We start from the raw sequence: 22,679 nt of genomic DNA on the forward strand, positions 1-22,679 counted from the left end.
AGAACCTCGCTCCTTGCTTGTGTTGAACATAGGCTCCAGGAGCACTTGGCAGTGCTGGTTAGATGACCAGGTGGTATTTCAGAAGAAGCACATCATATGGCACATCCTTCAGCAAGGTGGTGTTAATTAAAATGAAAAGTCAACTCACCAGGATAAGGGACTGGACCTCAGGCACCACTGTACCGTCAATGTGGACCATTGGAAAAGGCAACAAGGATTAATGAGGTCACAAGTGATCTTTCGAGAGCTGTTTAGTAGTAGGCTGGGGGCAGATACCAGCTGTCTGGCCTCAAAGAGCTTGGGGATAGAGGAACTGAAGCAGCAGTAGATGTCTTGTCTGTGCTGTTTAGCAGGAAAAATGACAGAATGAAAGCTGGAAAGGGACTTCCCTCGTGGTGCAGTGGTTAAGAATCCTCCTGCCAATGCAGGGGGCATGGGTTTGATCCCTGGTCTGGGAAGATGCCACATGCCACAGAGCAACTAAGCCCATGTACTAGTTAAGCCTGCGCTCTAGAGCCCGTGTGCCACAACAACTGAGCCCACGTGCCTAGAGCCCGTGCTCCACAACAAGAGAAGCCACCGCAATGAGAAGCCCGTGCACCACAACGAAGAGTAGCCCCCGCTCACCACAACTAGAGAAAGCCCACGTGCAGCAATGTAGACCCAACGCAGCCAAAAATAAATAAAATTAAATCTTTTTAAAAATCCTTTAAGAAAATAGATATTTAATAAGTCATCCCCAAAAAACCAAAAAATGGCAACTCTGGAAAATGCTTTGAAGGAGAGATCCATGGGGTATTGAGAAACTCTAACAGACCTAGTTAAGGAAGGCTTCCCTGAGGACATCAGGTCTGAGATCTGAGGGAAGATAGAGCACTAACTAGTCAAAGAAGGGAAGGAAGGGCTTTCCATAGTGTGGCAACAAGTGCAAAGGCCCTGACGAGGAAAGAACAAGGAGAAGACCAATACCACTAGATACAAAAACCCAAAGAAATATGCCAACAGATGAGGCAGGAGGGTGCTTGTCATACAGGGCTGTGAGCCCTACTATGGGACTTTGTCTGCATTTTAAAAGTGCTGGGAAACCACTGAAGCATTTAAGCAGGGGAGTGACATAATATCTGCATTTTGAAAACATCAGTCTGGCTGCTCTGTGAAAAAGGATTGGAGGTGGGCAGAAAGAGGTTAAAGTCCAAGGTTAACAAGCAGTCCAAGAGGGAGACAACAGCAGTTTGGACTAGGGTGTTGCCATGAAAATGGACAGAATTGGATGGACTCAAGAGATAGAAAGCTCAACAGGACTTGGTAATGGATTATATATTGGATTATATTATGGGGGTGAAGGGAAGGGAAATGACAAGGTGATTCACTTTTCAGTTTATGCAACTAGACAAATGTTGGTACTAATCCCTGAGATAACCCTGGAAGATGATTCCCCCACCAGGAGTCTTTAAAGACAAGGAGTCAGTCGCAGATTAAAAATGCTGGAGGGACTTCCCTGGCAGTCCAGTGGTTAAGACCCCGCACTTCCAATGCAAGGGGCACAGGTTCGATCCCTGGTCAGGGAACTAAGATCCCACATGCCGCACGGCCAAAAACAAAAAACAAAACAAAGGGCTTCCCTGGTGGCGCAGTGGTTGAGAGTCCGCCTGCCGATGCAGGGGACATGGGTTCGTGCCCCGGTCCGGGAAGGTCCCACATGCCACGGAGCGGCTGGGCCCGTGAGCCATGGCCGCTGAACCTGCGCGTCCGGAGCCTGTGCTCCACAGCGGGAGAGGCCACAACAGTGAGAGGCCCGAGTACCGAAAAAAAAAACAAAACTAAACATGTTGGAGAGAGGAACGAGGATCAGGGTCCTGACACTTGGAGGAGGCCTGTGGCCCTTTTCCTCTGATCTAGAGAGAAAGATGGGGGTCAAGTAAGTTGCACTTCTTCTCTAGCTTTTGAGGGGTAGTAAGAAAAGTGAATTCTCTCATCTTTAGTAATTGAGGTATACAGCTGCTGAATGGTACAGGCTCCTGAACTATCCAAGACAGCTATACTACCTATACCTGACAATCTGAAGGTTTAGAGCTGTCCAATACGGTAAGCCACTAGCCACATATGGCTATTGAGCGTTTGAAATGTGGCTGGTCAGAACTTAGATGTACTGTAAGTGTAATATACACACCAGATTTCTTAAACTTAGTATGAAAAAAAGAATGTAAAATATCTCAAATTTATAAAAAAATTTTGATTACACGTTGAAATATGTTGAATATACTGGGTTAAATAAAATATATGGTTAAAATTAATTTCACTTATTTCTTTTGACTTTTTAAAATGTAGCTACTAGAAATTTTTTAATTACATATCTGGCTCGAATTATATTTCTACTGGACATCGCTGTTTTAGACCAGAATTCAGACTGGTGTTCCAAGATACGACATCACTCTACTATTTGAATCTATCCTACCGGGAAGTCAGCTTCCCTGAGCCCGTTTAACCGCTACCTAAGCACAGCGACGGAAGTCGCTAGACTCTAGGGATCAGCCCAGCCGCCCCTGGCTCTGCCCCCTGAACGACTACAAGGGCCAGCGTGCACTGCGCGCCTCCGGAGACGGGCCTGAAGGAACCGCCTCTTTGTGACGTCACGGCCGTTGCGCGGCGAGGGTTCTGTTCATTCCCTTCGAGAGCGCGCGTTGTGGAGGTGGGAGGGGAGCGTCCGTGAAGGGGGTGGGGTCGTGCGGCCGAGGGCGCGCAAATAAGGGGTACCTTGGGGCTCCTGGGTGAGGTCCCCTCTGTCCGACTTTCCGGAGCCCTTTTTGTGTGGGGAGAGGATATCAGGACCGCGCCTCTCGCACCGCGCGTCCGGTGGGAAAATGCGGCTCCTTTCAGGGAAATGCCACCGTCCCCCCCGTGCGGAGAGCTCCTGCTGCGGACGAGAGCGGGGCGCGTGGCTTCTCGGCAGCATCCCACAAAGCCCAAGGGGGCAGGCACGCACGTTGTCCCTGCTGCAGGGGCCTGGAGTCTCCTAATGGGCCCCATCCGGGCCCCTGGAGGATATTGAGGAGGGGGCCTAAGGGAAGTAGGCTTCACTTCCAACCCCTCTAAAGGCTTTTCTCCTCTGGCAACCGAATTACCTTAAATTTTTTTTTAATTTAATTTAATTTATTTATTTTTGGCTGTGTTGGGTCTTTGTTTCTGCGCACGGGCTTTCTCTAGTTGTGGCGAGCAGGGGCAACTCATCGTTGTGGTGCACGGGCTTCACATTGCGGTGGTCTCTCCTGTTGTGGCGCACCGGCTCTAGGCGTGTGGGCTTCAGTAGTTGTGGCACACAGGTTCAGTAGTTGTGGCTCACGGGCTCAAGGGCGCAGGCTCAGTAGTTGTGGCGCATGGGCCCAGTCGCTCCGCGGCATATGGGATCTTCCTGGACCAGGGCTCAAACCCGTGTGCCCCGCGTTGGCAGGTGCATTCTTAACCACTGTGCCACCAGGGAAGCCCAACATGCTTAGATCTTGGTTTGCGTAAATAGGCCACCACAGCATTAGAGCCTCATCAATCTAACGGCCTCCTTGTTTAATTAATTTAACACAACGCAGTTTTTCTCATTGTAAAAAAGTCAGTTGTCTGCTATATGCATTGGGGTTCAGTAGAGCCTTTTTGTGTGTGTGTGTGTGACATGTCTGGCTTTGTCTATCACCATATGATCTTATTTTCTACTAGGAAGCTTTTCATACATTTGAGTCCAAATGAGGTCACTGAGTGAGCATCCATAGAGTCCAGAGTGAGAGAGTTTCCAGGGAAGTATTCTAGGCCTCTTTTAGGTCTGATCTGCTTCATGGTTTCTTATTCATGGTTTTACGTGTCCATTACAGTTCCACTACCTGATAAGGAGCCCAAGGCAAATCAATCAGGAAATTCAAGTGTTCTTTTTTGTTATATTAATCTCAGTTGACATTAATTATGCTCAACGTTGTACCAATTGCTTTTTGTAATTATTTAAGCCTCGCAGTAACTTCAGTGGATTACATACTAGTCTCTCTATTATCAGATGACACAGAAAGGTTAAGTAATCTACACAATATCGCACAGTTACTTTGTAGCAAAAGCAGGATGAGAATCCAGAAGTGCTAACTCCAAAGCACTCACTCTGAGAAGCAGAACAGTTGACTGGTGAGAAACCACTAGAATCTTGTCACTTCTCCCCTCTGCATCATGAAACGCTGTAGAAGAAATTGAAGGGTTGCTTTCCTGATGGGGGCATCAGTGGAGGTTTACTAGAGGGAGGTAAACTATCTGCTATGACGGAATGACAAGTAAAACGTCTGAAAAAGAGGACGGAAAAGAAAAACCTTCTCCCCGGAAAGATAAACTTTGTACGGTGAGGGTCTGTCCAAGGCAAGCTGAGGTCGGCAGCCTCAGCTATGTTACATGCTATTTCCAAAGGAAAATTGGAGTAACAAGGATACTTCCCTCTCATGCTTTCATTTTGAGTGGTTAGGTTCAGATTCATTAGAAACGTCAAATATATAACATTAGAAGAAGAAAAAAAGCAGCTTGAAGAAATAGGGTATCTTACGAGGTTGTGAGATTTGGGACTTCTTTGGTCTTTCAGTAAAGATGAAAAGAAGGCAGAGGGGGTAGTAGGAGAAGATGATACATAGGGTTCCGAACTGAGAAACCTCAGTGTGAACATGAACGGGCTATATCTGAACGCCTGTTGAAGCACCGGTGCAGGGTTGTAGCATTGTGCAGTCGTTCTCCTTTCTGCCCTTCTGATGGTTGTGGGTTTTGATCAGGGCCTCAGCACCAGCTCACACCATGTGGACCGCGGATGAGATTGCGCGGCTGTGTTATGAGCACTACGGGAGCACGCTGCCCAAGCAAGGGAAGCCTGAGCCCAACCGCGAGTGGACGTTGCTCGCAGCCGTGGTGAAGATACAACCTACAGCTGACCAGGCCTGCGACCGCCCTGACAGACCGGTGCAAGGTGAGACCTTTTCTCCCTGGAACGCTGTCTCTCCCTGTAGGAGATCGTAGAACTACACAGGGCTAGGCAGGGACGATGGCGGTTGGGTGTAAACCGCGATGTTGGGCATGTTCCGCTGCTCCCCGCCAGGGGGCGGGGTACCTCTGGTGGCGGTAGATGGCCGTGCTGGAACCGCAGTCCACAGTTGAGTCAGCCTTTGGGGGACTCAATGTGCAGACTTATTAAACCTATAGACCATTCAGATTCTGAGAGCTCACTTAATGATTTTTTTTTCCCCTCAGTGACAAAGGAAGTTGTCTCAATGGGAACAGGAACCAAATGCATAGGCCAGTCCAAAATGAGGAAGAGCGGTAAGCCCCGGTGGGGTCTGAACAGGGCCTGTTAGGGAGCTTTTGGAAACCTGTGTGCATGTCATCCGTTCCTCTCCTCGGCAGAGCAAAGGGGCCATATCGCTAGGTGGCTGACCTTTCAGTTCCCACGGACTGTTGCTCCAGTTGAAAGGACAGAACTCATTTAAAGAATGAAGTAAGCTGTGGAAGCAAAGGCCACCAAGAACATCTTTCTGAGTGGCTTGAAAGTTGGCCAGTATTTCCATGCTCAAACCAAAAGTTCCCTGGGCTTAGCTATTCCATATTAGATCTGAAGCCCCCCCAAAGCAACCTTTAATTAAATGGAGATTCTGGTACCAGAAAGAATATGGAAATCCCTTAGGGGTCTGGCATCTTCACCTTCTGGTTGCCCGTTAACAGATTCCTCCTCCAGTTTGCTTTCCTCATTCTCCTAGCCTTTCCTCCTGGATATGATGAAGCTGTTCCAGGACCACTATTGATAGAATTCGATGGAATTTTATCACTATGAGCACAAGTATGGCACGAGGGTACAAAAGATCTGGACTCCTCTCCTCCAGATAAAGATTTCCCTGTAAATCAGGAGTTCTCAGCTAGGGGAGATTTAGCCCTCCAGGAGACTTAGGCAGTATGTGGAGACACTTTGGTTGTCAGAACTGGGGAGAGGGGAATATGCTAGTGGTCTCTAGTGAGGAGAGGCCAGGAATGCTGCTAAACATCCTGCAAAGCCCAGGACAGCGCCCCCCCCTGCCCCATGCAACAAAGCATTTTCCAACCCTAAATGTCCGTTAGTTGAGGAAACCCTGCTGTAAATGCTTTGCCAGTAATGATTGTAAAACTTTCAGGCAAAGCCCTCCAGGAGCTACATGGCCATTCTGGGTGCTGGGAGAAGCTGCTATGTTCTGCTTTTAGGAACCAGGGAATCTCCAGGTTCCATATGTTTTCACTAATGTCCTGTCTTTGCCGCAGGAGACATCCTCAATGATAGCCATGCTGAGGTCATAGCCAGAAGGAGTTTCCAAAGGTAAAGCTACATCCCCAAAGAGTCTGATTTAGCTTGGGTGGGGGCCCCAGAATATGCATTTCTAATAAGCTCCTAGGTAATACTGATTATATAGGCCTCTGAACTGCACTTAAAATAGTGCTCATCTAGACAGTGGTTCTCATGCTTGATGTGCATCAGAATCACCTAGAGGGTTTGTTAAAATCCAGATAGCTGGGCCCATCCCCAGAGATTTTGATTCAGCAGATCCGGGTGGAGCCTGATAAGTTGCATTTCTAATAAATTCCAGCTGATGCTGATGCTGCTGTTTCAGGAACCGCATTTTGAGAATCACTGGGCTAGGTCATTCTCATAATTCCAGATCACTACCAGTCCCATTGGTCTGCAGTATCTCTTTCTTTCTTAGTAATCACGCAGCCAGAGTCTTTCCCTTTACCACAGAGACTGGTTGTTCATTCTGATAACATCCTGCACCCCATTAGGTACCTTCTCCATCAGCTCCACTTGGCAGCCACCCTGAAGGAGGATTCCATCTTTGTCCCAGGAACTCGGAGAGAACTGTGGAAACTCAGACCAGACCTCTTGTTTGTGTTTTTCTCCAGCCATACACCCTGTAAGTATATTAATGCCTTTGGATTCATGTTACATTGTCTGCTTCCTTATTGTTGTCTTATCCATAGTTTCTCAAAGAAACACCTTAGATGAAGTGAGCTACAACCATTGATAGTGCCTTTTTGTGAACAGCCCAGTGTGCCTAATCACGTCTCTACCAAGGAAAAGTGGAGGGAGCTTCACTCCTACTATTATTCAGTTCTCAGTTCCCAAGCAGGATTGGGAAGCTTAAAGCTGAGACCCTACAAGGTCCAAAACCAACAAGAGGGCTTAGAGGTCCAAAGCCCTGAGTTCTATGGTGATTTATCCTGAAACTCATTTCATTCATTCATTAAACATAAATTTTCTACTCCTTGTCAGGCAAGTGTGACATACTGGTTGTGTAGCGTGAATAAGACTAGTCCCTGCTCACCCTTTAGTTTTTTAGGGAATGTAGACAGTCATGGTTAGTTAAGGTAAATTTTTTTTTTTTTTTTTTTTTTTTTTGCGGTACGCGGGCCTCTCACTGTTGTGGCCTCTCCCGTTGCGGAGCACAGGCTCCGGACGCGCAGGCTCAGCGGCCATGGCTCACGTGCCCAGCCGCTCCGCGGCACGTGGGATCTTCCCGGACCGGGGCACGAACCCGTGTCCCCTGCATCGGCAGGCGGACTCTCAACCACTGCGCCACCAGGGAAGCCCAGTTAAGGTAAATTTTGATGAGTTGTAAGGGGATGTTCAGGTGCTCTGGTTGCATTAGGCGGGAAGACCAGACCTGGCCGATTTTCTGTCCTTTGTTTTTCTGTCTTGAAAATTGGGAATAATTTCTACCCTTTGCAGACAACAGTTCAGGGATGGTGGTAAAATTTCCTCACCCTAAAAACTTTGAAATAAGGACATAAGATTATCCCCTGAGTATTAAATTTTAAAATTAACTATGCAATTAGAGCAGATAAGTAATCACTCTTAAGAGACAATAACTGAAGATCATAACTCAAATCAAAAATATAATATAGCTTATGAAAGAACAGGAAAATGACATACAGAGGGAGGCAGGACTCATCCATACTCTATTCTTAGCAGTGCCCTGATAGGTTGTTTCCTAACTCAGTGCTTCTCAAACTGTAATATGCCTATAAATCACCTAGGGATCTTGTTAAAATGCAGATTCAAATTCAGTAGGTCTGGGGTAGAGCCCGAGGTCTGCATTTCTAACCAACTCCCAGGTGGTGCCAGTGGTATTGGCCCATGTATCACATTTTGAATAGCCAGGGCCTGGCTGATCCCAGTGGGAGGTGTAGCATTCTTGTGGAGAGAGACACATCTGGAGATCACAGCTGGCCTGGCCGCCTAATCAGACTACATAAATCAGTAGTCTGCAGGCTGGTACTGCTTTGTGAGAGTGTACTGGTCCATGGCCAGATGAGAAAAATCAGGACTACTCAGTGAGTTTTTCAAAACACCAATTTCTTTCCATTTTAAGGTTATGAGATTTTTATGTATTTTTAAAATAATGATAAATAGGATTTTTAAAGATCTTACTTGGTGGAATAAAAAGTTGCCCACACTCTATTCATCTTAAAATCTTCTGGAGATTTTACTGATCTTTGAAATCAAAATTTAAAACCACTGATCTAACTCCCAGGGTGATGGGTAATCTTTTACAGTGTGATGTCCACCCATGGTTTGTCTGCAGGGAGAAAGAACACTACCTAGAGAATGTGACTGTTTGGCTCCCTTGGCATTTATTCCTCATTACTAATTGATAAGTTGGCGCCTGGATTGGCTACTTCAGACTGGTACTTGTGAGCTGTATTAGCATGAGTCAGCCTCTTGAGTTCAGGCATCTGTCAAGATCAAATCTCTGAGCCTTCAGAGTGGGAGGTGGGCCCTGGGGAATTCTCCAAAGTCACTGTCACCTTGTGAGGTCTCCGGAAGCCTGCCAGCCAGCCTCTCTGGCAACACTCCCACTTCTGCATCTCTTGCCTTTCCTACTCTTAGGTTATAAAGACCACAGACGTATTATTTACACACTTTAGAAAAGCAATACACATTAGTGTTTGAAGAAGAAGCTCCCTTCTCACAGGGGAGGTGTGCTTTTTACTGACCTCTGGTTTTCTTTGATTACCTATAAACACAGAGTGGGTCAGAAATCTCTAAACCAGCTTGGGGAAACACCACTTGTGTAATTTACTGTGAGTCTTTACTGTGAGGATATGCAAGATGGGGAAATTGTGAGCATTATTTGCCAAACTTATTTAACCATGAAATTAACCATCCACTTTTGTTTTCCAAGGAATAATATTCCACAAAATGCACTTGAGAAACTGTGCTCATTCTAAGCCAGGGGTTCTCAACTCAGGGTCATTCTGCTGCCCAGAGGACATTTGGCAGCATCTGCAGACATTTTTGATTGTCAGACTCAGGGGTGCTATTGGTATCTAGTAGGTAGAGACCAGGGAGGCTGCTAAACATCCTGTAATATATAGGGCAAGCCCCCATGGCAAAGAATTATCTGGCCCAGAATGTCAGTGTGGAGGCTGAGAAACCTTGGTCTAATCTAGTGTTTCCAAAACTTCTGGGTAAGAATCACCTGGGATCTTTGTTAAACAATTCAGTTTTCAAGACTCCTCCCACTGAGAGAGTCTAGCTCGCTGGGTCTAGGATACGGTCTTCAGCAAGAACCTCAGGGAATTCTTGTTAGGGAAATTTGGCCAAGTGTTCTTAATTCATCTCAGGTAGCTGGGAGAATAGAATTAAGCTTCATTTAAGTCAGTGGTTCTCAAACTTGACGTTGCATCAGTATCACCTGGAGACCTTGTTAAAACAGACTGCTGGGTACCACCTCTAGAGTTTCTGATTCAACAGGGCTACTGTGGGTCCCAAGAATTTGCATTTCTATCAAGTTCCCAAGGGATGCTTATGTGGCTGGTCTGGTGGCCTCACTTTGAGAACCACTGGTTTAAGTGATTTCTTCTCCTACAGGTGGGGATGCCTCCATCATTCCAATGCTTGAGTTTGAAGATCAGCCTTGCTGTCCGGTCAGGAGAGATTGGGCCAATAACCCATCAGTAGAAGCTAGTGATAACCTAGAAGCTCCTGAAGATAAAAGGAAATGTGAAGACTCAGATAGTCCTGTGACCAAAAAGATGAGGCTGGAGCCCAGGACTCCTGATGGTATGGCTCACCATCAGAGTTTTGGCAACCAGGAAAGTGGCCCTAATTCACCAGATGTCAGCAGCTCTAATCTCACTGCAGAGGCGCTAGCCGCTGTCACTGGAATGGCCCCCGGTGGCGCCAAAGTGGTGGACGTTTATAGAACTGGAGCCAAGTGTGTGCCTGGAGAAGCTGGAGACTCAGGGAAGCCTGGTGCTGCCTATCACCGGGTGGGGCTGCTCCGAGTGAAGCCAGGCCGGGGGGACAGGACTTGCTCCATGTCCTGCAGTGACAAGCTGGCACGGTGGAACGTCCTCGGATGCCAGGGGGCACTGTTGATGCACTTCCTAGAAGAGCCCGTCTACCTGTCAGCTGTGGTCATTGGGAAGTGCCCGTACAGCCAGGAGGCCATGCAGAGAGCACTGATTGGGAGGTGAGAGGGCAGGGAGGGAACAGTCTTTCCAAAAAGCAGTCTGAGAATATGTCCAAAGAGCCTGGACATACATACATACGTACAAAGAGTTAAGAATTTGTTCTAAGGAAATAATTAAGAAAGTGCTCAAATATTTAGCTTTGTGTGTACTAATTTAAGGGAAAAAAAAAAAGAGGAAACCACTGAAATGGCCAGCAATAGAAGATTGTGATTTTTATTACAACTAATATTGATGAATATTTAACACGGAAAGATGCTCATAATGTTTAAAGAGCAATTTAGAAGGTAAAACGAGTTCATTTCGGTCTTAAAGTATATATGCCCATAGGAAAAAATTTATAGGAGGATATACACCAAGGTATTAATATGATTACCACTGAGTTGTGGTATTATGGGTGATTTTTTTCTTCTTTGTGATTATTCTATTTTCTAATTTTTCTGCAGTGTGCATATATTGCTGTTATAATGTTTAAAAACCTTCAGACATTAGTGTTAATTTTTTAAAAAGAAAAAAGACAAGTGATGACCCCTCAAGCACGGTCTCCCTAAAGAAGAGCAGCCAAACCTGATTAATGCTGTAGTAACTGAGGGCAGATAAGGCCATGACCAGGGGAGGTCTGTGGGCCCTTGTCAAATGGACCACTCCTAAAGCTGACTCTTGGAAGCAGCCCCAGGATATGACCCACTAATTCCACTCCCGGGTACATACAGAAGAGAAATGAAGACATACATCCACATAAAAGTTGTACATGAATGTTCATAGCAGCATTAGTCATAATAGCCCAAATGTGCAACAACCCAAATGTCCATCAGCTGGTGAACTGATAAACAAAAGGTGGTAGCTCCCTGCAGTGGAATGTTACTCAGCCACAAAAAGGAATGAAGGACTGATACATGTCACGACATGGCTGAACCTTGAAACTCTTATGCTAAGTGAAAGAAGCCACATGTTGTATGGTTTCATGGAGTGAAATGTCCAAAATAGGCAAATCCACAGAGACAGAAAGTAGATTCATGGGTGCCAGGGGCTGGAGAAGCAGATGGTGAATGACTGCCGTTAGGTGCAGGATTTCTCATTGGGGTGACGAAAGTGTAGATTGCAGTGCTTGTTGCACAACTCTGTGACTATACTTAAAAAATTGAATTATAACTTTAAATGGGTGATTTTATGGTGTATGAACTATATGCCAATAAATATGTTAAGAAACAAAAGGCAATCCTAGGCACTGTGCCCAAGACATTTTCTGTTTTCCGTGTTTTTCTTGATTCCAAGACTTTAAGTTGCTGTCTGCTGAGTTCTAGACCCACTACATGTTGGCATCTACTTTGTGTGAAATATTCACGAGAAAAAAAATGAAGCTTTTATATTATAGTATACTTTTGGTTTCTGGCCTGTTTTAAGGACTCCCTAGGAAGCTGATGCCGACAGGTTAGTATTTCTTCTTAAGGTTTTCACATTTTTCACAGCCAATATGAGCAGTGGAGTTCGGTGTTACTGAGGGTCCCTGGGGGGTGGCGACTCAGTTTATAGCTGTCACTTCAGAGTGGTGGAGGAGATCGTCCTTCGGCCATAGGGTTCACAGGATCTGGATTCTGTTCTGTCACAACCTCCTACGCCGTCCTCCCCGTAAATAAATAAACAAATAAGTCCACACACCTTCTGAGGCCTTTGCCTCCCACTGAGACATGGGTGGTGATGTGGTCCACAGTCCTAGATACTCTCCTTCTCGATGAGTGAGCCTAAACTACATGCCTTTCCCCTCCCGTTTAGGTGTCAGAATGTCTCAGCTTTACCCGAAGGCTTTGGAGTTCAAGAAGTGAAAATACAGCAGTCCGATTTACTATTTGAACAGAGCCGCTGTGCAGTACAGGCAAAAAAGGCTGAGAACCGAGGCCGACTTGTTCCTTGTGGGGCAGGTAAGGGATCTAGGTTCCACTTGCTCTGGAGTAACTTGCCCCTGGACATTAGAGTGGCCTGGAAGGGACGGCATCCTCCCAGCCTGGGGTAGCAGTTTACCATTCAAGTGGTCAATAGTATGGGCTCAGGAGATACCCACACTGGGTCAAGTTCACACTCTTTATGACCCTGGGCAACTTGTCCTCTCTTAGCCTCAGTTCCTTCATCTTCAGATGAGAATGATCATTTATTTGTCAGGGTTGTTACAAAGAATAAATGAGAAATTCTGTTTCGTGCATTTACTGTGTTCATCATGTAATAAATACTCAATGATTGTTAGCTATTATGATGATGGTGGTGGTGATGATGATGAATCATGAACTACTTATACTGTTGTATTCTGGAGGCCAGGCATCAGAGCGGCAGCCACTGTCTCTGGCGTCATATCCAGCTCTCATGAGTCTTCAGTGGTAGGGGAATATTTTTATTAAAATACCTCTGACATTTACAGAAAACTGAACAGTTTTAACCCCAGAATCTTATCTTTTCATAGCCATCAGCTGGAGTGCAGTTCCTGAGCGGCCACTGGATGTCACCGCCAATGGCTTTCCACAGGGAACAACAAAGAAAGGAATCGGACGCCTTCAAGCCAGGTATAGCATATTGGGGCAGAAGGAGATGGTGGCAGTGCATTCACACCTCACCACCCTCTAATTCCAGAACATTTTCTTTTTCTTTTTTTTTTTTTTTTTTTTTGGCTGCGTTGGGTCTTCGTTGCCGTGCACGGGCTTTCTCTAGTTGCGGCGAACGGGGGCTACTCTTCGTTGTGTGCAGGCTTCTCATTGTGGTGGCTTCTCCTGTGGCGGAGCACCGGTTCTAGGCATGCGGGCTTCAGTAGGTGCAGCAGACAGGCTCAGTAGTGGCAGCAGGTGGGCCCTAGAGGGCGTGGGCTTCAGTAGTTGCAGCGTGCGGGCTCTAGGGCACGTGGGCTTCAGTAGTTTGGGCATGCGGGCTCAGTAGTTGTGGCTTGCAGGCTTAGTTGCTCCGCAGCATGTAGGATCTTCCGAGACCAGGAATCGAACCCGTGCCTCCTGCATTGGCAGATGGATTCTTAACCACTGCACCAGCAGGGAAGTCCTCCAGAACATTTTCATCACCACAATAAGAAACCCCACACCTATTAGCAGTCACTCCCCATCCTCTTCTCCACCTTTGCCTCCACAGATCTACTTTCTGTCTCTATGGATTTACCTATTCTAAACTTTTCACTACATGAAATCATACAATATGTGATTTCTTTCACTTAGCATAGGTTTTCAAGGTTCATCCATGTTGTATCATGTATCACTCCTTCATTCCTGTTTTCCATTGTATGGATATGCCAGTTTTTTATCCGTTCATCCTTTGATGGGCATTTGGGTTATTTCACTTTTTGGCTATTATTTATAATAATTCTGCTCTGAACATTCATATACAAGCTTTTGGGTGGACATTTGTTTTCAGCTGTCTTGGGTATAACCTAGGAGTGGGATTGCTGGGTCATGGGATAACCTTATGTTTAACTTCTGAGGAACTGCCAAACTGTTTTACATAACAGCTGCACCATTTTAAACTTCCATCAGCAATGTATGAGTATTTCAATTATCCTGCATCCTTTCCAACACTTGTTATTGTCTGTCTTGTAATCATTTTAGTGGGTGTTAAGTTCTATTTCATTGTGGTTTTGATTTGCATTTCTCTAATAACTAATGATGTTGAGCATCTTTTCCTGTACTTATTAGCCATTTGTATATCTTCTTTAAAGAAATATCTGTTCAGATCTTTTGCCCATTTTTTAAATTGGTTTATTCATCTTTTCATTGTTGATTTGAGAGATTTCTTTATATATTCTGGATATGAGTCCTTTATCAGATATATATTTCAGATAATTTCTCCAGTTCTGTGGCTTGTCTTTCCAGTTTTTGAAAGTGTCCTTTAAAGCACAAAAGTTTCAAATTATAAGGAAGTCCATTTTATCTATTTTTGTATTTTGTGGTTTGTGCTTTTAGTATCATATGTAAGAAACCATTGTCACAAAGATTTACTTTGTGTTTTCTTCTCATGGTTTTAGCTTTTATGTTTAGGACTTCGATCCATTTTGATTTAATTTTTTATAAGGTGTGAGGTAGGGATCCAACTTCATTCTTTTGCACATGGATGTCCTTGTCTCAGCATCATTTCTTGGAAAGACTGTTCTTTCCCCTGGAAGATTTTGAAAGGAACACTTTCTTGGGCTTTACCACTAGAGATTCTGGTTTAGTGGGTCAAGGCTGGAAACCGAGAATCATTTATGAAGCCGCACAGTGATCAGACTGGCAAGAAGGGTGCCATGAAAACAAGACTTTGTATCTTCAAATTGGCTTTTATTGAAATGTGGAGCATGTGATCTGTTGGACATGAGACTTGGGTTTCACGCTTGTGTGTTTGGAGTTTCATGCATCTGCCTTATTGGTTCTTCTTTTGTTAAATGTTCATCTTGCCCCCTCTGCTTTTCCCTCTCAGTGAGCCACAGAGGGTCTGCAATAACACGAGGGTGGGTGGGGCTATGGGGTAGCAGCCTCCCCACCAAAGGCATTTCCATCTGTCTGGATTGAGCTGCCTCTGAGTGACTGTTGTAGGACTCCCACAATTTATAGGTAGTTCTTTTCATTCTAAGTGGCTTTTCCATTTCTTTATTACGCCCTTATAAAAAATTGTATTGGGACTTCCCTGGTGGCGCAGCGGTTGAGAGTCCGCCTGCCGATGCAGGGGACACGGGTTCGTGCCCCAGTCCGGGAAGAACCCACATGCCGTGGTGCGACTGGGCCCATGAGCCGTGGTCGCTGAGCCTGCGCGTCTGGAGCCTGTGCTCCACAACAGTGAGAGGCCCGCATACCGCAAAAAAAAAAAAAAAGTTGTATTGTAATTAAAGTTCACAGGTGGATTTGTTTCTTTTCTTTTTGACATGCTTATTTGTCTCCCTCAATGGAAACAATACTAACTTACATCTTTTTAGACTTAAAAAAAAAAAAAGTTTTTTTCTTCACAGACACTAAGCAGGGTTCAAATGGCCTATACAGCAGACCCAGCCTGCCTCTTGGTGGCCTAAGCTGTTGAATTGAGTAGCATTTACAAAATTGTTAGGGGTAGAGATTTTTTAACCAGTTTTTTCTCGAGGGCCTCCCTGCTTTAGGCCATTGTCTGCATCTCTCCGGGGACCAGCAGTTAACCACAGGCCACGATGTGTGAGCAGAGCAGGTCACAAGGGACAGGGACCACACTTCCTGCTGAGTTCTGCCTTTGCTGTAAGTGACAGGCTAGCAGCAACCCATACTGGCCCCACCCACCTGCCTGTGGCTTCAGTTTGCTGCTTTGCTCAAGTCTAAATGCTCTTCACTGTGAACCTACACCATCTTTTACCTTAAAAGCTTTCCTTACGGCTTCTTTCTGGCTCAAAATTACTATCTTTTCTCCAGATTCCTAAAGTGCTGTTTTCCAGTTTGTCCCAATATGTCAGTGTTTTGTGTGTGATTGGGAGTGCCCCGTGTTCTCACCCTGGCTCTGTCTCCAGTTGTCAGGTGACTTTGGACAAGTCCAGTAGCTCTCTGGGCCTCAGTGTGTTCATATCTGTAAAACAAGGATATTGGAGTAGGTGATCTGAGGTATCTGACATGTTGTGGATGTCTCTCCATTTAGAAGGCAGACTCCATACAGGAGGAAGTTCATGGTGGAAAGAGCAGAAGCTTTGCAGTTCAAGAGACTGATGTTTAATTCCTGGCTCCCTTTCCCCCCAAGTGTGTGAATTGGGCAAATTACTTTACCTCTCTGGGCCTCAACTTCCCTAACAATAAAGCAAGGGTAACTCACAGTATCTGTCACACGGGAATGTTGTGAAAATTGAATGAGAGAGAGTGCCTCTAACATGGTACAGGGCTTCTTGTTAAGATAGATTTCTTCTTCAGTTATCAAATGAATCTGCACATTATGTGTTTTTTTTTTTAAGACACTTTTTTTTTTTTTTTTTTTTTAATTTGGCTGTGTTGGGTCTTCGTTTCTGTGCGAGGGCTTTCTCTAGTTGCGGCAAGCAGGGGCCACTCTTCATCGCGGTGCACGGGCCTCTCACTATCGTGGCCTCTCTTGTTGCGGAGCACAGGCTCCAGATGCGCAGGCTCAATAGTTGTGGCTCACGGGCCTAGTTGCTCCGTGGCATGTGGGATCTTCCCAGACCAGGGCTCGAACCCGTGTCCCCTGCATTGGCAGGCAGATTCTTAACCACAGCACCACCAGGGAAGCCCCTGCACTTTATGTTTGAAGGGTCAAAGTTACTTTAATTTTAAAGACCAACAGCTGCTGGGGAGAGTGGGTTTTCTCACTTCTCATTCCTGAGTGCTATCCTGGAACCACCTTTTTTAGAATGATCTGGAGTATGAACTCAAGACTGGGATGTTAGAAACATTTAAAATACTAGTGCGACACTCAAAGGTAATATTTTATTTTAAGTCTTTGTGTTTATTGCAAACAGTGAGATAACAGGAATCAGATAAAGGACCCTCATTTTCAAGAAGCTTAATTTTACCTTTTGCCCTAAAGTGGCAAATCCTTTTAAATTCTCTTTGCCCTGAAGAGGCATATTCTCTTCCCTTCCCAGATAAGCTACCAGAGCATCCTGGAGAGATCATTACATGGCTCATTGGATTATAAAAGAGAAGGGTAACAGATTAAAAAAAAAAAAAAAGAAAACCAAAAAAACTAAGCGTGTCTAAGTACGTTAGAATAAAGATAGGGCTATGTTGAAATGTGAATGTGTAATCTTTTTTTTGGCGGTACGTGGGCCTCTCACTGTTGTGGCCTCTCCCATTGCGGAGCACAGGCTCCGGATGCGCAGGCTCAGCAGCCATGGCTCACGGGCCCAGCCGCTCTGCGGCATGTGGGATCCTCCCGGACCGGGCACGAACCCATGTCCCCTGCATCAGCAGGCGGACTCTCAACCACTGCACCACCAGGGAAGTCCCTGATAACATTTCTTAAGATGAGAATCATTTTTGTCCCTCAACCTAATCAGACTCTTGGGTCTGGAGTTTTCTTCTTGCCAAGTGCAAGAAGGTGAAAATGGGGGCTCAGGACCTTCAGACCTAAAAAGATACCATGTGAAGCCCAGTATCTTTGATAGGGGTCTGGTACATAGTAAACACTTAATAAATCTTAGTGGTTTTCTTTTTCCAAACAGATCCCGAATCAGCAAAGTAGAGCTCTTTAGATCATTCCAGAAGCTGCTAAGCAGTATTTCAGAGGACAAGTGGCCAGACTCCCTCAGGTGATGCCATTGACCTATGTTTTTTCATATTTAGGAAGACTTCTGGTTTAATTCTGCTTATGGATGGCAGGAAGCTTTGGCAGGAATGGTGGTTCGGTAGGCGAGTGGGTACTTATTGCTAACCACATGCTCTTCAATCCCCATGGCCCCATTTGCAGATATGTGTATGATCTGAGCTGTGGCAGATGGGTAGTTGGTAATACAGAGTCACACGAGCCTATAGAATTGGGGCCTGGGTCATTACAGGCCCTCCTCTTGTTCCACCTCCAGATGGACAGCATTGTGGAAGTGTGGGTGCTTGGGGAGCAATAGATTCTGTTGGGAATATCATTCTCTTCTCTTTTTCTTTTGTTCACATCACTGCTTGTGAACGGAAGCTCAAAGACTTAAATTACTTTCCAAACAGGAATGTAGAGAACTATAAAACCACTTCTGGGGCAGGTGGGTGGGTGGAATTCAGATACTAACTACCCAGAGTTAGGCCAAATCTCACAGGGTAGGGGCACAGTCCCCACAAACTGACCTCACTTCAGGACACCAGCCACATACTGGGGGGGCCCCAAAGCCACTTACACTTCTGACCAACTGACTACAAGCTCAGGTTCCTACTTCCCCCTCAGGCTCAATAATTCACTAGAAAAACTCACAGAATTCGGGAAAGCACCATACTTACAATTACCTTTTATTGTGAAGGATACAAATAAGGACCAGATGAAGGAAGGGGCACATAGGGCAAGGTCTCCAAGGGTCCCCAACCTGACACTTCTGTGTCCCCAGTATGCATCACCCTCCCAGCATGTCACTGTCTGTCACCAACCAGGAAGCTGACCTGAGCTTCAGTGCTCAGTGTGTTTATTGTGGTTTCATCAATAAGCATGATTAATAGAATTGTTGGCCACGTGATGTGGTTGAACTCAGTCCCCACCTTCCAATATCCCCACCCCAGGAGGTCAGACTGTTATCAGATGGCTCAAAGCCCCAACTCTCTGATCTCATGGTTGGTCTTTCTGGCATGGCCAGCCCATCCTGAAACTATCTAGGGCCCACCATGAGTCATCTCGTTAAGCAAAAACTTAGGTGTGATCTGAGGGGTCCACCATGAATAACAAAGACATTCCTATCATTAGGGGAATTCTAAGAGCTTAGAGGCTCCCTGCCAGGAACTGGCAACAAAGATCAGCCGAATTCTTTTTCATACAACAGTGGAGAAGTGAAGGAGTAGCTATATGCTTCCATATGAAGAGGCTACCACCTGTTTTCACCATCATGCATCCTACAGTCAGTATTGATGCCCTCCCATCATCCGTGGTCAGTTTGCTTGTTTCTTGTCTGGAAGAATGAATCAGACTGGAACTGGGTGGGTTTCCGTACATTCTGTGACTTAAAAACAAATCTGGACTTGGGTAAGGAGAGACTTCATTCAAAAGGTTTATTGCAATAAGAGGAAGAGCCTGTTACAACAGGAGGAGGACGACTAACGCAATAGCAAGAGCACTGCAATCTTAAGATCTGTAAGGCTCTCGAAGAGCAGGTGCAAAGGAATTTTCTTTTAAACGGAGAGAGAAGCAAAGTTAGACAGAGCCGGGAATGGGGGAGTAGGACGAGCAGGTAGTGTGATGGAACATTTGAACAGGAAGTGTTGATTCTCAGGAGGGGCTGTTAAAAGAAGGGCTTGTTATACATGCTGATGCTGGCTCAGGCTGAAAGTGGCTCAAAGTTCGGGGGTCTGGGGGAAGGAGAGAAGCATAACTAATATTTGGTCAAATTAGCAGGCATGTTGTCGAGATTGTGTCAGTGGGTACAAACAGTTCAGCTAATCATTATGAGACACAGAATGGGGTCTGTGTCTGGCCTTGTTAGAGGTAGACCAGGGGGGCATTCATGAGTCTGTCTAAGCCATGAAGAAGGGTGGTTCTTTGCAGCCAGCCACTTCCCACAACACAGAAGTGTGGGAGGGAGATTTCTTAACCATAGCTTGTTTGGGGAACTGAGGGCTCAGGTAAAGTTTAACATTGTCATGTGTGTGGTTCCCATCCATTAACCACAAAAAAGCTATGGGAAATTGATCAAACAACTAAAATCAGTGTTTGCTACCATTAGCAACTTTAATCTTTGCTGAAGTGAGTGAAGAAACAACTTGGGTCTCCTCAGATCTTGGCAAAGAACGAAAGAGTAGAAGCAGGATAAAACCTGAATCAATGAGACTCAGTCTCTTCAGCTATGAGATGGCAAGGACAGAGCTCAAGGTCGGGGCTGGATCGAGAAGAGGGCTCAGCGGAGCCTGACTCAAGTTTGATCAAAGGAAAGAATCTTTGTCACAAGAAAATCTTTTTATCTGGGTGTGAGTGTTACAGATATTATTCAGCACGTCAGCCATTCTTCAGCAGTCAGAGACACTAAGGGATTTGGGAAGGGGTGCTGGCTGGCAGTACATAGGAGAATATGATTAAGATGGAAAGTGCTTTGGGAAAATGCAGTTGAGAAATTTCTAACAGCTAGATCCTAATGGTGGAAATTATAGACACATAGAAAATTTTAAACCAAGTAGTAGATACAGTTATTCTTGTTTTATCTGATTCCACCAGGACCAGACAAAACTAGCATTCTGTTTATTCTTACCTGTTTTAATCCATGCTGTTTTCTAGTGAATTCCCTACAAAGGAGGTAAGAGTCAGCATAGGACAGCATAACAAAATCCTCCTGTTTCCTAAGTCTCTTGTAATAAATCTGTCCAGCCTATTGCTGAGATGTCTTGCTGGCCACGGTGGTGAGCTGTCCAGTGAGAACCTGTGTGCTTGGTGGTGTGTGTGCATTAGGGTGCAGAAGCTAGTGACGTACCATGAGTACAAGGAGGCCGCATCCACTTACCAGCAGGCCTGGAGCGCACTCCGGAAGCAGGCATTTGGATCCTGGATCAGAAACCCACCGGATTATCAGCAATTTAAATGAGCAAAGTTTACTGGCAGCAGGGTGTTTTCCATTCATTCACTCTGGACTGCCTTCTTCCTACATGCTGGATAAGCCTTAGCTTTTCTTGTGGCTGATCAGGAAAAAAAGACTGCCATCTACCAGAGTAAAATATCTCTTCTGTGTGAGATGGATGGAATTCTGGACATGGAACAATCTATACTTGACTGAAGAAGCTCACTGCTAAAACAGCATCTTGCTAATGACCTTGGTATGTGTCCTGTGTTTTATTGCTTCTCTAAGAATAAGAATTTGGAATGTGATGCTTTAAAAGTACTCTGCAATAGCTCCATTTTGTGTGTTCCTATATTGATTCGGCAAGTACTTATTGGGCTGAGATGATGTTTGAATCTCTGCAAGTTTTAGAGTTTCGCCTGTCATAGTGGACATGTATTTTGTATATCCAGTCTTTTTTCCTTTGGAGAACCACCCTTTCCTGCTTTACCCATGCTTGGATGAAGTGAACTTTCCTCCTTGGCTCCAGGAATGTGAGCCAGCCCTGAACAGTCCTGGAACTAGTGCCAGAGTGATCAGGTAAGATTCTCTCTCCTCTTGTATCGGGAACTATAAACGCCACGTAATCTTGGGATTGCCTGTGGCTGCCTTTGCCTACTACATAGAGACAGCCAGCTTGAGAACAAAGGCAATGAAGGAAACAGCTGAGAGAATCAGAGCTGTCGTGACCTTGTCTGGATGCCCGAAACTAGTGCTTACTCTAGACTTCAATTATGTGAGATAAATTCCTATTGTTGTTTTGAGTAAGCCTGTTTGAGACCGTTTTCCTATGACTTTCAATGGAAAGAGTTCTGTCTAAAAGGCCAAAAGTCCCTACAGTAATTCAGCAGCAGAGCTAGCAGTCAATGCTGTTTTTACTAACAACTAATGTTTAACTTTCAACCTCTTCACACTCTAATTTATTGACTAAAAGTGGAAGTTCTCCATGTTGGGATTACTCAAGGTCATTGTTGGTTCTTCAGTATTTCCTTATACCTTTAAATATTTTAAATAACAGCTTTATTGACATATAATTCACATAGCATAAAATTCGCCCATTTAAAGTGTACAGTTTGGTGGGTTTTAGTATATCCACAAAGGTGTGCAAACATCACCACGATCAATTTTAGAACATTTTTGTTCTCATCTGGGGGAGGCGGGGGGATGCTGTTTGACCCAGTACAGTATCCATTAGCAGCCGCTCCTCATTTCCCCTCAAGCCCCTCAGCTCCAGGGCAAACAGTAATCTACTTGGTGTCTCTATGGATTTGCCTGTTTTGAACACTTCATATAATGGAATCATACAATATGTGGTCTTTTGTGACTGGCTTCTTTCACTTAACATGATGTTTTAAGATTCATGATATTATAACGTGAATTGGTAGCATGAGTCAGTACTTTATTCCTTTTTATGGAATAAAAATAATATTCAGTTCTATGGATATACCACATTTTGTTTATCTAATCATCAACTGATGGACATTTAGGTTGTTTTTCCACTTTTTGGCTATTGTGAATAGTGCTGCTATAATCATTCATATACAAGTTTGCATGTGAACATATGTTCTTAATTTTTTTTTTATTACAGAAGTAATACGTAAGTTTTTTTTTTTTTTTAAATTTACCATTGTAACTTTTTTTTTTTCTTGGCTGTGCCGTGCAGCTTGTGGGATCTTAGTTCCCCGACCAGGGACTGAACCCAGGCCACGGCAGTGAAATCACCAAGTCCTAACCACTGGACCACCGGGGAATTCCCCCATAAGTTTTTCATAACAAGTTATCCTTGAACTTTTTTCTATAAGGGATCCTTTTAGATAGCAGGAAAGAAAGACAAAAACATCACTACCTGAAGGCCAGACCCCTACCATATGCTGCTTTAATCAGAGAGATCCTTTTGCCTGACCCCAAATCCTATGATATGAGAGCAGTTAAGATACCTCGATTGGCAGAAGCTTTTATCCACAGAAAATTATGCATCTCTCTCTCTCAT

The 22,679-nt window shown here is 45.0% G+C and overlaps 1 protein-coding gene across 2 annotated transcripts; it reads left to right on the forward strand.

Moving 5' to 3' along the window:
- Nucleotides 1-2,637: 2,637 nt before the first annotated feature.
- ADAT1 (adenosine deaminase tRNA specific 1) lies at nucleotides 2,638-20,930 on the forward strand. 2 transcript variants are annotated; one of them, XM_081216394.1, is made up of 10 exons: nucleotides 2,638-2,689; nucleotides 4,782-4,972; nucleotides 5,254-5,322; nucleotides 6,289-6,343; nucleotides 6,805-6,935; nucleotides 9,896-10,499; nucleotides 12,271-12,416; nucleotides 12,950-13,049; nucleotides 17,642-17,728; nucleotides 20,545-20,930. In XM_081216394.1, the coding sequence occupies exons 2-10, from the start codon at nucleotides 4,804-4,806 to the stop codon at nucleotides 20,675-20,677; spliced, it is 1,494 nt and encodes a 497-aa protein (XP_081072520.1). In that variant the 5' UTR covers nucleotides 2,638-2,689; nucleotides 4,782-4,803; the 3' UTR covers nucleotides 20,678-20,930. The 2 variants fall into 2 exon arrangements, with proteins under 2 accessions (XP_081072520.1, XP_081072519.1); XM_081216393.1 differs by having other exon boundaries at nucleotides 20,603-20,930.
- Nucleotides 20,931-22,679: the final 1,749 nt, after the last annotated feature.

Source organism: Mesoplodon bidens (genome assembly GCF_964165515.1).
Source record: "Mesoplodon bidens genome assembly, chromosome: 18".
Lineage (NCBI taxonomy): Eukaryota > Metazoa > Chordata > Mammalia > Artiodactyla > Ziphiidae > Mesoplodon > Mesoplodon bidens.

Excerpts from the sequence above, each read along its gene's own strand:
- ADAT1 (XM_081216393.1), top strand. The coding sequence starts at position 4,804 with ATGTGGACCGCGGATGAGATTGCGCGGCTGTGTTATGAGCACTACGGG. Across the intron at positions 5,323-6,288 it reads GTCCAAAATGAGGAAGAGCG|GAGACATCCTCAATGATAGC; the intron begins GTAAGCCCCGGT and ends TCTTTGCCGCAG. Across the intron at positions 13,050-17,641 it reads ATCGGACGCCTTCAAGCCAG|ATCCCGAATCAGCAAAGTAG; the intron begins GTATAGCATATT and ends TTTTCCAAACAG.